Source organism: Peromyscus leucopus, chromosome X (genome assembly GCF_004664715.2).
Source record: "Peromyscus leucopus breed LL Stock chromosome X, UCI_PerLeu_2.1, whole genome shotgun sequence".
Lineage (NCBI taxonomy): Eukaryota > Metazoa > Chordata > Mammalia > Rodentia > Cricetidae > Peromyscus > Peromyscus leucopus.
In genome coordinates this window covers 108,711,644-108,730,362 of record NC_051083.1, presented here as the reverse complement: position 1 = coordinate 108,730,362, position 18,719 = coordinate 108,711,644, and the positions used below count along the sequence as shown (strand labels likewise).

Below are 18,719 nucleotides of genomic sequence, written 5' to 3'. Positions count from 1 at the left end.
ACTGAGTGACCCAGAAAAGCCACAAAAACCTTTGCACTGTTCATCTGCCTTTCTTGTTACATAGAGATGAGTATGTTTCTCCATCATGTCACCTTGCTGTTCTTGCGATAAACAGATGTAATAACTTTTCAGATTCTCAAAAAGTTAACATCATACAAATTTGTGCTTTAGAGAAAGGAAAATAAGTTTAAAACATATTTACTGATTTTATTAAGGAAAAAATACTCACCCTAAGTGACTGCTTTCCAGATTAAAAGCATGCTCTATTAAACATTTGAAAGGACCCCAAGTAGACTGCTTTGAGAATGCACAGGCAAAATTAAATTCCACATTGGCAAATTCTTATGGCATCAGTCTCCTGCATTACTTGATTTTAAAAGCTCTGAAATTCCATAAACAGTGCCCTTTTAGCTGAAATGGGAGAGGAAAAGAAGAGACTTTTCCACAAACACAGAATAGTTATTCTGGATATCAGACAGAATTCTAAATGTCAACCATTCTGTTCATGTCTGAGAAATGGAAATCCTTCCATGCTACATGCAAACCTATTAAGCTACTAATCCAGGACTGAATAGCCCTCATAAGGTTTGTGTTTTGTTGAGCCAGGGGAATCCAGAATCAGCAAGTTGCTCAATATGACTTTGTTCAATAGTTCCAGTTTTTTCCTGGACAGTGAGATTTATTGGTGTTTTAGTAATTCATGTCTTTCATTCAAGGAAGATCTAATGGTTATCCCAGTTAGCAGCTTTGATACTTGGAGTCATTGTTACACTTACAGACTTGGTATATTTTGACAGTGGAACAATGGAAATGAATAGAAGAAATGACCTCTAAACAAGTAGGACTGGCGGAGTCGAAAACAGATCCTTCAAGCAGCAGTAGGAATTAGACTTCTGGCCTGGCAGGCAAATTTTGTGTGGCTATCGTTATGTGCTGTTCTTGTATCTTGCAATACAATAGATTCTGAACAGCAGGATTTATGAATTCACAAAACCGGTGTAACTGAGATAATTATATCTTACTGTTCATCTTTAGTGCTACTGACTCAAGAATTACAATCTTTTGTGTAATGGGTTTCAAAATCGTCAGGGAGTATGCAAGAAAGATGGCTCCCTGGTTGTTTTGTTTTGTTTTGTCTTAATGATTTTTGATGTGTGTTGCTTTAAATCTAAGGTATGCACACTCAAATTCTTTTGGGGCCAATCATTAAAATTGGGTATTCTCCCATAGGTGATGGTGGCTATGCCAAAGATGCAAAGATGAAGGCCCCTTCCTCATTAGCAGTGTCACCTGATGGTACCCTCTATGTAGCAGACCTTGGCAACGTTCGAATTCGTACCATCAGCAGGAACCAAGCCCACCTGAATGATATGAACCTCTACGAGATTGCCTCACCTGCTGACCAAGAACTCTACCAGTTCACTGTCAATGGAACCCACCTACATACCATGAACTTGATAACAAGGGACTATGTCTATAACTTCACCTACAATGCTGAAGGTGATTTGGGCGCAATCACGAGCAGCAATGGCAATTCAGTGCATATTCGCCGAGATGCAGGTGGGATGCCCCTGTGGCTTGTGGTGCCCGGTGGGCAAGTCTACTGGCTGACCATAAGCAGCAATGGAGTCCTGAAAAGAGTGTCAGCCCAAGGCTACAATTTGGCCTTGATGACCTACCCAGGAAACACAGGACTTCTGGCAACAAAAAGTAATGAAAATGGATGGACGACGGTTTATGAGTAAGTTTCTAATTTCTAACTCAGCCTTTGTTAGGTTTTTAGTTGAAACAGAATTACAGTAAGAACATAGTTTAGAAATGGATGGCTGTTGCATGCTATTTTCTTCTAACAATCACAGTGTAAAAAAAAAATAAAAAGTAAGTAGTCAAGAAGAAAATTTTATCCAACTCCTAGGGTGGGACCCATTCTGCCTAAGCAGTTTGTAGAGCATAATGCTTAAAGTATAGTGTACCACTGCAGGAAACAGAAAAGAGGTGTAAGTCCACACACACACACACACACACACACACACACACACACACACAAATGTACAGCATCCCTGGGAAGACAAGGTAAAATTGCATCTAAATAACAAAGCTAAAGGATGCTGCTAAAGCAATAAAGAAGTGGTTTGATTTAACAAGTATTTACTGATCTCTGTGGGGTTTAATGGATGAATAAACAAGTCTGTGCCCAGCTCAACTCAGTATTCGTTGCTGTGAGAGATAAGGGTGAAGTTAGAATGGAAGAAGTGGACCTTGAAAGGCAAATGTAAAATTCCACGGAGCACATGCTGACTAGCAGCTCTGAGGCCCTGACTGCTTCTGTGAAATGTGGAGCCAAGGGCTTCAGTGCAACCTCAGGCTTCCTTGGTGTCCTAACACAAGTGGAACCTAGCATGCAGTGGCAGTTACAGACTAGTTAATTCTGTTATAACTTCATTTCAGTGGGAACCAGCACAAAGTATGGCTGACAGCAAGCTACTAGGAAGTGCCAAGGTAAAGACCATTGCCCTTACCTTGTTTCCAAGTCAATCCACTCAACACACCAGACTGTCAGCCCTCGGGAAGCACTTTCTCCACAAAGGAAACTGCTTAGTTTCTAACAGTATACTGAGTGAGGAAAATCCCTAGAGTCAGAACTCAGAACCTGGGATGACAGTCAAGTTGAAGGCTTTAAGCCATGAAAAAGTGGAGCTACTAAGTGTGATGAGTTTCAGCTGTGACTATTCTTGCGCAGCTGTAGAAAATATGAAAAGAATATGTCCAGGCCCACAAAAGCCTAAGGAAAGGACAAAGCAACTGTCCTTCAAATTTTGGAGCGTTTCCCAAAGAAATGCCATTTATACAAAAGACCTGCACAGCTACTCCGATTTCACTTGGAGAAATGAATTCAGTAGTCTCTAATGCAGGCCGTCCTCTGTTTTGTTTTTTTGTTTGTTTTTTGAAGTTCTCTTGCACCTTAATAAGAGTAACAAAAGGTACTGTCCTCTAAGGATCTACTTAGTGCTAGATATTGTACTAGGTAATTATTATACATTATTTTATTTGATTCTCTTTGTAACAATGTGACATAGGTGATCCTACCACTCCCACTTTATATATAAGTAACTAAGCTACAAATATAGTTCAGTGGTCCTGATTTACCCAGCCGTCCAGAACTCAAATACTAATAAACTATGTCAAGAAGCCAAAGTTTCAAATAGTCTTCCTTTAGGAAAATTCATTCTTAATGAGAAACTTTCAATGTCTTTGAAAGCAAGGCTCACTCCAATTCACAATGCTGTTAAAATTAGGCAAGGAAATCTTGAAACTTGCCTGCTGAATTCAGTCCTCCCAAAATAAATAGTTGAAAGGTTAGCTAGGTTTCAAAACAACCAGGTAAACTGTTCCCTTCTCCTTTGTTCGCTTCCTATTTGTTGAGTATTTGCTATGTACTACAAATGTTCCAGGCATGTCTAACCTTTGACCCTGAGGCAGAAGGATGTCAACTACTAAGTTCACACAAGAAGTATAAAATAAACTTACAAAACAAGTCACAAAAAAATGGCATAATGGGTTAAAGCATTTCATGATTTTGTATTGGCCTTCATTCATAACTATCCTGAGTTGAACATGTTGAACACAGGCTGCACATGCCCACTAGGTGTGGTGATATAACCATTTAAAAAAAGATCAAGTTTCATAGATCTTACATTGTACTGGAGGACAATTAGTTGCATAGAATTTCAAATAGTGATGTTAAATGAAGAATATATATGTATACATATATGTGAATATGGTATGACATGTCTTAATAATCTTGAGCTAGTAAGATGGCTCAGCAGGTAATGGTGCTTGCCTCCAAGTCTGATAACTTGAGTTTGATCCCAGAGACCCACATGTGGAAGAAGAGAACTGACTTCCACAAGTTGTAAGTTGTTCTCTGACTTCCCCCTTTGTGCTATGGCACATACAATATAGACATATAGATAGATATGTGGTGATATTATGTTCCCCAAAATATTGTGCACCCTAATAAACTTATCTGGAGTCAGAGAACAGAACAGCCACTTGATAAACATAGAGGCCAAAAAATGGTTGCACACACACCTTTAATCTTAGCATTCTGGAGGCAGAGATCCATCCGGATCTCTGTGAGTTCAAAGCCACACTGGAAACAGCCAGGCATGGTGACACACACCTTTAATCCCAGGAAGTGATGGCAGGAAGCAGAAAGGTATATAAGGTGTGAGGATCAGGAACTAGAGCCTGGTTAAGCTTTTAGGCTTTTGAGCAGCAGTTCAGCTGAGATCCATTTGGATGAGGACACAGAGGCTTCCAGTCTGAGAAAACGAGATCAGCTGAGGAATTGACTAGGCAAGGTTAGCTGTGGCTGGTTCTGTTTCTCTGATCTTTCAGTGATCACCTCAATACCCTGTTCCTGGGTTTGTTCTTTATTAATAAGACCTTTTAAGATTTGTGATAGATGATTGATAGATAGATAGATAGATAGATAGATAGATAGATAGATAGATGGTAGATAGATAGATGGTGGATAGATAGATGGTAGATAGATAGATGGTAGATAGATAATTTATTAATAAAAAGATGTATCAAAAAATCTGTATACATTTTGAAAATAAGGATGATCAATACTTAATGACAAAGCATATGTAGGATTTTTAGAAAAGATGAGTCAAAGATAACTTCAAACTATTTGGCCTAAGCAACAGAATATAGGGGTTTCTATTTTTTGAAAGAAACATTATGCAAGAAATATTGTAAGGTAAGAGACTAGAAATTCAATTTCTGACAATTAGTTAAACATTTAAATAAATGAGTCTGGAATTGAAGAGAAGCTAGGAATCCACATTTGGAATCAACCAATGTTTAAAATATATTTAAATCCATGAAACAGATGAGATCTCCAGAAAAGGAAGTATAGACTAAGGAAAGATAGCAACAGAATGATCCTGAAGCACTTCAGAGTTTAGCTTAAGAAAAGTGGCAAAAGAGACTGATAAAAGAGGGTCAGTGAACTAGGGAAGCAGCAGCACATCCTGGAAGCCAACTGTGTTAGGCCGGCCCATTTGCACTCTTAAACAAACTGCCTGAGACCAGCTTATTTCTAAAGAGTGGGAATTCACTCTGTGTGTGTGTGTGTGTGTGTGTGTGTGTGTGTGTGTGTGTGTGTGTGTGTGTCAGAGGACAGCTTTGTGGAGTTGATACTCTCCTTCCACATTTTCAGGGGTTCTAGGGATCAAACATCAAACTCAGGCCACCAGGCCTGTGCAGCAAGTGTTTCTACCCACTAAGATACCTTGCCAGGGGCTAGAAAGTCTTAAGATCAAGGTGCCAGCAGAATCAGTGTGTGGTATGGGGTACTCTCTGCTTGCACGATGCTACCTCTTACTGTGTGTCTTCACATGGCAGAAGTAGGGAGGGTAAAAGTAGACTATTTGCCTAGAACTCTTTCATAAAATCAGAAATATCATTATGGAGGCAGAACCCTCATGACCTAGTCATCTCCTAAAGACCCCAACTCTTGAAGTTGGAGACATGACTGAATGGTTACAATCACTGGCTGCCTTTTTAGAGAACTTGGGCTTAATTCCCAACACTTCATGGCAGCTCACAACTATCCTTTACTTCAGTTCACAACTATCCTTTACTTCAGTTCCAAGGTATCCGATGCCCTCTTCCAGTCTCCAGGTGTATCAGGTATGCAAATAATACACAGATATACATACAGGATAAAAAAACACATATACACATAAAATTTGAAAACATTACAATAACAGTTCAAATGAAAGCCTGCTTATAATATTTCAATTTACAAAATTGGGGGAAGCATTCATGCTCCATCACTATGTAAAACAGGTAATTCAAGAAGGAAAAGGGGGCTGAGTAACAGTTCAATGGTAGGTGACCTGCTTAACATACACATGACCCTGGGGACAAGGTCTGGCATCCCCAGAAAAAAAAATGAAAGGGCATCAGACATTAATAAGTAAGTTGGTCCTGAGAATCGACCATTCTATTTTGGATTGTAAAGGTCATTATTTACCTGAAAGGGGGAAGAATCTGCAACACAGTGGAGGACTCAAGCCTGGATAGAACAGGTTGAAGAAAGACTAGATAGTTACACAAATGTTTATAATAACCAAGAAGTGTCCATCAAGTAATGAGTGGACATGCATAAGGCAATCTATCAACATCATGAAAAAAATACTCAAAAGTAGAAATGAAGTTTTGATATGTAGCTTAAGTTTTCCTGCCTTGCCCACAGTCAGGACAAATCTTTGTCTCCTGCCAGTCCCACAGCCACTCAGACCCAACCAAGTAAACACAGAGACTTATATTGCCTACAAACTGTATGGCCGTGGCAGGTTTCTTACTAACTGTTCTTATAGCTTAAATTAATCCATTTCCACAAATCTATACCCTGCCACATGGCTTGTGGCTTACCGGCATTTTCACATGCCGCTTGTTGTGGTGGGCAGCTGCAGGCAGTGACTCCTGCCTTCCTGTTCTTTTATTTCTCCTCTCTGTTAGTCCCACCTATACTTCCTGACTAGCCACGGCCAATCAGGTTTTATTTATTGACCAATCAGAGCAACACATTTGCCATACAGACCATCCCCCAGCACAGCCAAGTGCAGACCATCTCAGACACCTGCACTCAGGCCCATGGTCCTAATCATCCTCTATGTGGACCTGCTGGGTAAAGCCACGAGGAACCCAAGAACAGGCTCCCACAGGACATACAGAACATCCCACAGCATTGATAAGTGCAAAAACATGGATCAACCTCACATGCATTAAGTGAAAAATGCTAAACACAAGAGGGAAAATATCATATGGTTACATTGACAGAAAATGCCCAGAAGAGGCAAAATCCATATAGATATAGATTAATAGTTATCCAGAGCTGAATGAATTGGGGATGTGGTCAGGGATAATGAATATAGGGTTTGTTTGGAGATGGTAGAAATATCCTAGAAGTGGTGGTGATGGTTATATAACATGACCAGTGAAACATTAGAAGCTTGTACCCTTTAAAATGATAAATTTTATGGTATGTGAATTATCTCTCAATAACAATAAAAAGTAAGTAGGAGAAAGATTGGACACAGTGGATGAAAAATTACTTCGAGGACCTTTACTCTAAGGAGTAGAGAAATTAGAGCACATGGAGCAGGGTGAGAGATGAAGTCACCAGAAGGAATTTTTTGTTGTTGTTCATTTTTGTTTGATTTGGGTTTGGGTTGGGTTTGAGGCAGGGTTTCACTATGTAGCCTTGGCTGGCCTGAAACTCACTATTGTAGACCAGGCTAGCCTCGAAATTACAGAAGTTTTTAGTGAAATATATTTGTTTGCTAATGGAAAATGTACAGTATAGAGATAAAAAAATATGATGCCCAGTGGAGAAGAGAGTGTTACTGAAAGATCAATTTGTATGCCAGCTCTCTGCTGTTGGCATCTTGAAGTAGGTACAATATGATAAGCAGGATCCCCCAGACCTGTCACCAAGACTCAGTCCACGATCAGTAAGGGGAAGCTACAAACATCAGTGGCATAACCAACATTGAGACTCTAAGGAATAGGAAACACAAGCATCCACATGGGAGGAATCTTGGAATTTTATGGCCACAAAGAAAAATTAAAAGTCATTTTATAAATGAGGGAGAAGAGTCCCAGAGCAAGGAAGTAACTTGCCCATTCAGAACTAGAGTTAGACTTATTCTTCCTGTCCTACCACACTGTGTTCCATAAAAGGGTGGCTATCTGAGATCACAAGCATGCCAGTGCAGAATATGGAGAGCTAGAGCAGGAAATGAATAGGGAAACATCATTAGATAACGAAGAAGGCTCTTCTTTCCTCACCTCCTTAACCCCAGCAAGAAATATGCTGAAACACTCATGAACAAATTAGATGTATTGAGAGAGCATGCCTCTTCCCTTGGAAGCTATCTGTTCTCAGGCTGAACAGCAGCGGTCCCTAACAAAGAGCCCCTATCCTATCTTGCCTGGCCATGTAAGAATGCATGGTTTCTGTCCCTAATAATGGGCTTAAATCATCTACCTTCTGCATGTGGCTTGTTCCACTTACACCTTCCTGTACTTTAATCCAGGCGTGGATAGTCCCACAAAATGTCCTTGTCCACCTGAAGTTTGGGGACACACAATTGGACCTACTATCTCAATTAGGGTCAAAATAAGGCTAAGCATGGCAGAAACTGAAAGGCTCTCCTGAAACCTCAAATGTTTTTCTAAAGTGAGAAAGTGGCCTCTTTCTTTGGTTAAAGGGGACAAATAGTTTTCCAAGTTAAAAACAGAAATTCTGTTGTGAGATGAGAAGCAATGTTGGACAGGATGGATATTTGATGTGCAGAGAGACCCGTGAGAGTCATCTGTTCAGCTTTCGATTATCTGCAGCTATTGAGAGGAAAAATGACACGATGACCCTGAGCAGTAGGAAACGCAAATGGGACTTAAAACAGCCTCTTGTGCAGAAGTAGTGTGGGGGCTTTTATTGTATGATGGGATATTGTTTAAATAGTTCATTGATTTCCATAATTCTGTTTGATTTGGACCAAGATCAAAATTATACACCCCGAGTATTAGTACTTGAAGCCTCACTGCCCATAAGCATCCTGAGTGTCAGAGAAGGGGTGGGCAAGAGGGAGAAGCTGACCACAGAGAAATGGCTAACAAGGAGGTGACTGTCAACACAAGAGTACTGGAACAATGAGAAATGCATTCTGCCCTGACAAGCTAATGGGCCCCTAATTGTAATGACCCTGCCACAGTGGAGATCCAAGGGAAAGGCCTTGCACCTCACATAACAAGCAAATCCTCTTCATCCTCAGAACTGAAACAGAAACCATGATGCTTTTGCTTATTTTTTCTGGCATTTTCCTAGCAAAAATCTTCTGCTACATTAAATGGAAAAGGCCTCAGGCTGAGGCCAGAGCATCAGTTGTGTCTGCTGTCAGATTAGGCCAAGTTAATGGCTCCTCAGTCCCTTTGCCCTTTATAGGAAATCCTTGCACTTGTGAGGACCTCTGTATTTCCATGTGTTATTGATCTTTCGGTCCTCTGCATTCTCTGTTTCTAGACTCTTGTTAGTATATTTTTTTCCACACACACACACACAAAAAAAAAAAAGTCACTTACTGACAAGTGAGAAAAGCTTTTATATTTCTTGATGCCTTCTAGACTATTTCTTTAAATGCTGAGTTTTTGTCAAGGGTGACCCCCTTCCTCCCAGATCAGATTAGAAGGGGCCCAGGTACATAAGCCATGTGTCCATGCAGAAAGTTTTACATGATAGTTACTCCTTCAAATACTTGAATGGGGCTGGAGAGGTGGCTCATTCATTAACAGCTAAGACTCATAACCAAACACAAGAAAGATTCTCGTGTCTTTTAGAGCCATGGGATAGAAAAAACTAAGGTGCTATAGGGCAGCTCTTGCCTCTAGGTAGATAAATGACTACAATCTAATAAAAAAAAATAGGAGCTGAAGACGTAGTTCAATTGGTAGAATGCTTGCATAAGGTGTGTAAGGCCAGGAGTTCTGTCTACAGCCTGATCAAACCATCATCTCATTTACCTAAAAGGTTCTAATTCAGCCTTGGGTACATGAGACTCTCTCAAAAACAAAAATAAAACCACGCATAAACAAGAATGTAATAATATGATTGTTCCTTCAGGTATCAAAAGACAAACTCAACATCTTTGTTCAAATATCTCTCTTTGTACCGAGCTCAATAATGAGGCAAACAGAATTTTGGTGATGCTATAGAGAGCCACACAAAGATTGGGAGCACATAGAGGCAGAAAAGGTTTTCAGAGGCTGACAAGCAGTGTAGCTGCATTTTCACAGGACATCTATGTGAACTGGGTTAGTCTTCCTAGTCTGGTTTGCTTTCTGTTGCTGAGCTAAAACACTGAATAAAAGAAACTTGAGGAGGGAAGGGTTGATTTTACCTTGAAGTTACAGTCCATCAATGAGAGAAGTCAGGAGAGGAACTCAAAGCAGGGACCCAGAGGCCGGAACTGAAGCTGATACCGTGGTGCTCACTGGCCTATCCCCCATTCCTTCCTAAGCCTGCTTTCTTATAGTACCTAGGGCCGCCTACCCAGGGATAGTACCATCCACAATGAGCTGAAATCTCCCACATCAATCATCAGTCAAGAAAATGTGCCACAGGCTTGACTACAGGCCAATCTAATGGAATAATTTACTCAATTAAGGTTCCTCTTCCCAGATGACTCTAGCTTGTGTCAAGAGCTGATAAAACTAAGCAGCAAACCTCCCAACACTACTAGAGATGGCTCTGGCTCCTCTCTATCTGTTATTATAGCCAGCCCTCCTTTCCACTGTCACTGGCAACATCTAATCACCACTCTTGGCCAGACTCTGAGAATGCAGAGATGGCTCAGAGGCCAAAAGATGTGAACTTAGAGTTGAGTGAGGGAGTCAAGTCCCTAGGACATGTGATCATAATGCATTTGATGAAAACAAGCGCTCAGCATCTTCCTTTACAGGAACTAAGACTAGAGCCTCATGGTAGTTCCTACTGCTCCCAGTCTCGACATCCACAACTCAGTGTCATCATAGCATTGATCAGGTCCCACCCCCAAAACAATTCTATCCCATGCCTCGACATTACCTAGTAACTTCATGTTTACCTCCAGAGCCTGGTATACCTCCCTGCACCCTGCTCAGGCCTGAGCTTGATTCTCCAGCCTTCTCTCCCACTTCCTTCCTAAAGAAACCTTGTGCTCAAACAGCATTTTCCCAATGTACATGCCACATAGGTCTGTGCTGGTCTCCATGTTCCTGCTTTATTTAAAATGTTTTCTTTCCCTTCCCAGTCTCTGTACACCTTCCAGGATTGAAACACTACCACACCATGATCTTTCTCCCTCTCTTATGCTCAGCTCAGGAAGAATTGACCTCTGTCTTTACTGGGCTTCTACAGTTCTTCTTTTATGTATGTGCTGGCAGTGTCCTGGGACTAGAATGATTTCTGTGCATGTTTCATCTGCTATACTAGAGACTGTGGGTTTTGCTCAGCACCATTTTTCCAGGACCTAGCACATGACTCTATTAGCTGAATGAACGACAAATGGGAGCTGAAGTGCATTGTGGACTTGAACAGGCATCATGAAAAGGAAAGTACTATTGCTGGTGGGAAAGATGGGGTCCCCTATTTCCTAAAGAACGCTTATTAGATTGGTCAGTTTTGACCTGAGGTAGTAAAAAAGGTCTGACTCCTCTGTCTATCCTTTTAAAAATGTAAATAATGAATCACACATTTATTAATCTGAATATTTTCTTGTAAGCAAAGGTAGGGAAACTTCTAGTTTCTATTCAGTGCAGTTTAGATCTAGTTTAGATGCTCCTCTGGGGAAAGATTACACTATCTTTTATGAGAAAAGATTAGGCCAAATATATTTTTAATAATGTATAAATATAACTTCCCCCAACTAAAGTATATCCCCCTCAAGGATAATGAATTCTAAGAGGATGAAGAGATGGCTCAGCAGTTAAGAGCACTGGCTGATCTTCGAGAGGATCCAGGTTCAATTTCCAGCACATATAGGCTCAAAACTGCCTGTTACTCCAGTTCCAGAGAATCTGATACCATCTTCTGGCCTCCACAGGCACTAGGCATTCAATCGGTAGACAGACATATACGCTGAGGAAACACCCATACACAAAATTTAAATTTAAAAATGATTACTTTCCTTTTCATGCTACACCAGAGCACACACAGGTGCTCATGAACACAAATGCACGCAAATGCTCATCCCTACAGTCTGTCACGGTGCTGAACTAAACTAAGTGTTCAATGCTAGTGTGTGATATGCCTTCACTGTAGGAACACTGCAAAATCAGTCTAGGAGTAAATCATTGGATGCCAAATCTCCTCTCACCAAACCCACTTCTAATGACCAGGAAGGCAATACTCATTGCCTAATGGCACAATTCCCTTGGCAGAAGTCTTGTGCCTTGTTAAATGAGCTCTCTATATTGCCCAGAGAAGGGAGGGAATTGTTCCCATGTTGTGGCCTGAGGGGACCAGTTGAAGCATATTGGCTTGTACTCTCTGCACCAAAGGATGAAAGCTCCAAAGAGGGGGAAAAAAACACAACATGAAAGATTTTGATTAAACTTGTTTCTTTGACACTCAGCCTGGACAGATGCATTCCCCGGTGATGGGAGTTTTTTTGGGGGAGGGCCGGGTGCTCAAGCAAGCCCTGGGAAATCAAAGGCTCTCTTTCTTTCTTGTCCACTTTGAGCAATCTTTCCAAACTTGAGGGAATTACCCACTGATGTTTACATCTGCCTGTAGCTCTTCCTTTGGTAATGACCCTACAGAAGAGAGGTGGGTCTCTTATGTTTTGATCCAGAGCCATATAAATGATTGAGCATATGAGAGGCACCACACTACAAACACTACCAAATGTAACTGCTTTGACTGGGATGAGCAGAATGCGGCTGTGTAAATGGGTTGGGGGCTGGGCTCCTTTGTTTGGAGCTACATACAAATGTACACTTTGAAATAAGAATTCCTATCTAGCCACAGAAAGGAAATGAGGCAAGATGACTTTCTGGCTACTCAGAGACTAGACAAGCCTGTGGGAAATGTTACTTTATTCCCTAAAACATTGCCTCCCTCATGAGAAAAGGACCAAGCAGCAGCCTCCCACCTGAATCTGTTTGGGTAATTCTAGTCTTATCCAGAACTAGCTCCCTTCTCCCAATGTACTTCTGTAGCTTTGGAAAGCAATAGCAGGAACAGAATATGGAAAACTATGTTTGTGATATGGAGAATAAACATTAAAATGCAAAAAGTACCTGAGTTCATTTTAAAGGTATTAAGTAGATTGGTTACTGTGGTTTACTAGAACTTTGGATTCTTACTTCTATATGCATAGATGACTCTCGGTTGTGTCTGAACTTGTCTTTCTCTCACAAATGGGCACAATCACTGAACTCTTTCGTATGGAATGTTGCCCTATAACAAGGAGACGGCTGGCGTAGAGCTCAGATGTAGAGCTTTTGCTCCAGGTTCAATTCCAAGCAGAGTAAAGAAAATACAACATAGGTCTGTGTGACTGGGGGGAAAAAGTAGCTGCCCACAAAGTGAAAAGTCAGTTGACAACCTGTACCTACAGCCGATTTCCTGCAGGAATGAAGAACAGTGGCATTGACCAAGATTGGAGGCAAGTCCCTAGAATCCAGGAAAGGGAAAACAATGAGGCGGTTGCCTATGCTGAATGGGGACCAGAAAGGAATTTCTTTTCTTTTTTTTGTGATATATATTTTTTATTTTACAATACCATTCAGTTCTACATATCAGCCATGGGTTCCCCTATTCTCCCCCCTCCCACGCCCTCCCCTTACCCCCAGCCCACCCTCCATTCCCACCTCCTCCAGGACAAGTCCTCCCCCGAGAACTGTGATCAACTTGGTAGACTCAGTCCAGGGAGGTCCAGTCCCTTCCTCCCAGACTAAGCCAAGTGTCCCTGCATAAGTTCCTGGTTTCAAACAGCCAATTCATGCAATGAGCACAGGACTTGGTCCCACTGCCTAGATGCCTCCCAAACTGATCAAGCCAATCAACTGTCTCACCTATTCAGAGGGCCTGATCCATCTGGGAGCCCCTCAGCCTTTGGTTCATAGTTCATGTGTTTCCATTCATTTGGCTATTTTTGCAGAAAGGAATTTCTGCATAACCCAAACTGCTGGACAGGCACACTCTCTACTGAGGAAAGTTTGCAACAGCTGTCCTCTGTCTGCGAATTAGAAACTTCTCCTATGGGGAGTAGCAGGTTGATTCCTTTTGATGATAGAAGCTGGACATTGTTTTCTTCCTCTGGAAGGACCAGCTGGCAGACAAAGGCTGGGACTATACCTATATCTGTTTCTATCTCTACCCCATTACCTATCCCTACCCCAACCCTACCTCTACCCCTAACATAGCCTTTCTTTGCTGCTTTCTGACTAGAGGCCTGATGCTTACAGGTGCAGAGCCCCAGAGCAGGCTGTGAGTAAACAGGTTGGGCAAAGGAAAGATTTTTACCATTAACCCCAGGCACAAATAGCAGCTCTGTTTGGGCTTGACAATGAGTCCTTTGCTGCATAGTAACAGCACACCACACATTTTTGAGTGAAGCCCATTTGAAAAAGGGGGGGATCCAATTAAGCAACATAACAGAGTGGCTGTGATATCACATGACCCATTTGATTGATTTCCTGCACAACTGTTTTCGCTGATAATCTATGTGTGCCCATAGCCACAACATGTGCATGGGAAACTGAACTTGAAACAGCATTATGTATACCCTCAAGTGCAGCTCCATCCGCTAAAACCTGGCCTACCCAAAAGTTGGTCTAGATTTTCAAATTTCAGCAACTGCCTAGGTTCCTTACAACCTGGCAGATTCACCCTGAACTACTCCTCTCGTTACACAGAATTGCTAGAGAAGAGTGAGGAAGAGCCAGACTCGTCCCTGTGTCTTTGCTATATCCTATGCACTTGGGCTAAAAAGAATATAACTGTTTAACATTTTAAAGGCAAATAAAAGTGCTTAAATATTTTGCAATTTGCAACTTGAAAAGAAAACAGTAATGGGTTTCCAAGTGCGTGTCTTTACTTTTAATGAACTGTTTATTTTTCATGGTTCCATTGGCAATAAAAGACTAGCTCCACATCAAAAGCCTTCAGGGAGGCAGTTTCCATTTGGAGGACAGTGAGATTGCCAATAATTTTGATTTTTTTTTAAAGTAAACTCAGTAGACTATATTTCCAGATATGGGTTATTGCCTATTATCCCAGGTAATTATTATTTTTTGTATGTGTCTCCCTCATATAGGCAAATTACAAAACATTTATGCACTATACTCCAGGAAGATAAAAAGAATTTAAGTGATACCAAGATCAGGGGCCTCCAGAATGTTTTAATGAACATGTCTCCATTATCCTCTATGCTTGTTCATTTTGTTGGAAGAATGATTCATTCATTTCAAAATTGGCAACTTAAACAGCAGCAAATTCTAATTTTCCCATCACAATGCAGAGTCAGTTTATTGGGCGGCTTGGGCTTTGAGAGCTCATTTGTGGCTTCTTTACCTTTGACAACAGCACCCTCTGCTGGTTTTTATAATTCATCACCAGTAATGGGATCGACCTGCAACATTGCACCAGCAGGACATGATTCATAAATCAGTTTTCCATCCTGGTGATTCATTACCAGGTATATTTTTTCTGTAAAATAGCACAGCTCAAGGAAGTCATCAGGAATTCAGACTCTTCAAAAACTACCTTCTTTTGATTAATCATCTCTTTGACCTTTTTCTTCTTAGTGAACAAGGTTAATGATATTTGTTATCACAAAAGTTAAACTGTGTTAGCTTCCAATTGATTTTTAGTGATCACTGCCAAGAGGCTTCAAATTGATATTTGTTACATTCCTCAGGTATGACCCCGAGGGACATCTGACCAATGCAACGTTTCCTACTGGAGAGGTCAGCAGCTTCCACAGTGACCTGGAGAAGCTGACAAAAGTGGAGCTAGACACTTCCAACCGTGAAAATGTCCTCATGTCAACCAACCTGACAGCAACTAGTACTATATACATTTTAAAACAAGGTAAGTGGTCTTCACAACTCACCTGCTTTAACGTCTCCAATCAAACCTAGCTTCTCTATTAAGGAAGTGAATTTCCCCCCTGATTGAAAACGTGGGTTCTTCCTCCTATTTTCCAGCTGAAACGCAGACAAATTTGGACTTTTCACATGTTCACGTATCCACTTTGGGCCACAATCTCTGTGGGAGTAATGAGGTTACATCCTGCCAAGTCTGATCTCCCATCAAGTCATTTCCCAACAGCTAGCCATTTGTAAAGTTCTTTTAGGGTTTCCTGGATTGGAGGGCAATAATAGAGTCGGCGCCCCATCTGAGCTTAGCATTCTAGATCAGATCTGACATGGATGAGTAAAAGGGCAAGTTAGGCAATGCACCCAAGGAAGAATACAAGAGGTATGAGAGAATTAAAAACCCATTCTACACAGAGAGGAGCGTAGAAAGGATTGAAGAAAAAATATTATTTCGAAGGAATGTGTTAAAGGCTATGGGGAAGTGGACAGAGAAATAGTTTTCACTGCCTAGCCATTAGGACTCACTCTGTTGCTAGGCTGTGGGGCAATTCACCCCAAAAGGAACAACACCAACTTTTATCTTGTGGGCTACAGTGGCTGTGATGCCATCCCCAGATGGCAAGATGCTGAGTTGAGTTTCATTCTCTTCTCATTCTAGCTGCCAGCATACCAAACTAAGATAGCAAATACAGCAAGTGAGAGGGAGTCTGTGAGGGAATGCTTGTTAAAGGAAACAGATAACAAAAAGGAGACCAACCTACAACAGTCTTTTATCCTGTTCACAAGATGTACCCGAGCCTTGAAAATAACAAGACCCAAATGGGTAGAGAATGTAGATATCTATGAGAGTGGTAGTCTAGCCCAGAGTGCAGTTAGAGCCCAGCGCCCCAAGTTCTCAGCCCTTCCCAAATGTATCTCCTGAAGCTAAACTTCCTTTTCTTCTCCTTCTTTTTCTTTTCCTCCTCCTCCTCATCCTCTTCTTCCTCCTTCTCTTCCTCATCTTCCTTCTCTTCCTCCTCCCCTACCATCCCCCTCTCCCCTCTCTCTCCTTTGTTCATGTGTCCACAGAAAATACTCAGAGTACCTATCGGGTGAGTCCTGATGGTTCTCTCCGTGTCACCTTTGCCAGTGGGATGGAGGTCAGCCTCAGCTCAGAACCCCACATCCTGGCAGGGGCTGTGAATCCCACTCTGGGCAAATGCAATATTTCATTGCCTGGAGAGCACAATGCAAACCTCATTGAGTGGAGACAGAGGAAGGAGCAAAACAAAGGCAACGTTTCGGCTTTTGAGAGAAGACTGAGGGTGAGTCCTTCCCTTTTAACCAAGGACAAATATGCATGGGTTCCCTCAGAAACTGAAGAGCCTTCCAAAATTCAAGTCTCACTTCTCCAAAGCTTTTCTGGGTGACCGGCTAGCTTATATGATATACTAATTCAAGAGAGAGTGCTAATAGCTGATAATGCTTCAGTATCCTTAAATGTGCATTCTAATAGCAGCTTTCTTTGTCATTAGCCAGCTAAAGTGCTCTAATAGTAGCAATTTCAGGCACCAAACAAGTCTGGCTGGAGAAATATGGTTAGTCAAGAAGCCCTTCAGTACCCATCCCAGTCTGCCCTGGAGATGCTTATTAGATTTCCCAAGTTGAGCCAGGTGTCCACTTTTGGGTAGAGAAAGAGAAGGATGTAAGACATAAGGCACCATTTAGACATAGGCAAGATGGGAGGGCAAAGTCAGTGAATGATGCCATTGCCATAAATAGAGCCATAGGAACAAAGAACTGGAAGTAAGACTGAGCTGGAGGACTCAGACAATCTTGTCTGAGGGAACTGAGAGCTTTTGGAGTTTCCAAGTCTTTACCAAACATGGTTCCCTACAGTTAAGCCAAGATCTCTGTCAAAAGCACTGCCCTGAAGCATAGGAAGACTGCGAACACCATAGCACCCTCTCTACCTGTCCTTTCTTGAACATTAACCTGTGTTAGGATGACATGACCACATTTCCAAATAGAGTAGCCTTCAGTGTCAGCATCAGAGTAACTGCTAATCTGCAGGAAGTATTCATTATTGATACCAGGCTTCAGAACACCGGTATCACACCCAGGATGCAGAGAATGCTTGCATTCTCTCTTCACTTACTGTAAAAGAACGATGGTAAATTGAATGCTGTAGAATACAACTACCAACCAACCATCGGGCCAAAGAGTGAAGCAGGCAAACCAACCAGTCATAGGGCTTGATGCAGAAAAGAAAATCTACAAGTGTGCTTGCTTTTTAATCAGTTCTACTGATGGTGCATAAAAACAGTCTTTAGTAGGGTTTTTTTTGTCTTTTTAATAATAGCTACTGAAGTTGTTTAGATGAACAAATCAATCTGTATGTTTCAGTTCTATTGATCAGTCTGTAATAGAACATTTGCCAGATAGGCCACTGAATTGAGACGTGAATCCAGTCTAAATACTCAAAGCTCTAGATGTGCATAAAAGTCAGCATTTGTGCATGAGTTCCTCAAGAAATGGGACTACTGCAGAGACATTTGGATGGGAAAGTCAGATGACCTGCCCTTGATACCAGTTTTATACCTTGTTTTAAAATGGTGTTTCGTTTCAAGTGGCAGTGGTGATGGTGGCAGTGGTCTGGTTTGGTTTTTGCTTTTGCTTTTGTTTTCAGACAGGGTCCTTTTCTATATCCCAGGTGGGGCTCAAACTCATGATTACCCTGCCTCGACATGAGTACTGGGATTAAAGGCATAGGCTACCCGCCAGCTTATTTTTATGCTGTGAAATAAAAATGAAAAGGTAGGAATTATCTACAAATGGCTTTAATGGTTGATTACAGAAAAATTGAACTTTAAATTCCTCCCCCAGCTTATGGTCCCAATAAAATATTACGAACCAAATCTGAAAGAGTGGAATTTCAGGATTATTTTATTCTTTTAGTATAAGCCAGTCTCTCTTATGTGACCGTGGGATGTAATTTATATCTTATGTCCCAAAATTTTCTTACTTTTGAAAAGCTGATAGCCATAAAACACTTAGGGTTCAGTAAATGCTAATTA

General features: G+C 41.3%; 1 protein-coding gene across 4 annotated transcripts in view; it reads left to right on the top strand.

The window, feature by feature from the left end:
- Positions 1-18,719, top strand: part of Tenm1 (teneurin transmembrane protein 1) — an 829,897-nt gene that overhangs the window by 786,568 nt on the left and 24,610 nt on the right. For all 4 annotated transcript variants that reach the window (XM_028881639.1, XM_028881638.2, XM_028881636.2 and 1 more), the window contains 3 exons: positions 1,231-1,741; positions 15,483-15,655; positions 16,732-16,967. In XM_028881639.1, the coding sequence (XP_028737472.1) occupies positions 1,231-1,741; positions 15,483-15,655; positions 16,732-16,967 (920 nt within the window). The remainder of the gene's footprint in view (positions 1-1,230; positions 1,742-15,482; positions 15,656-16,731; positions 16,968-18,719) is intronic.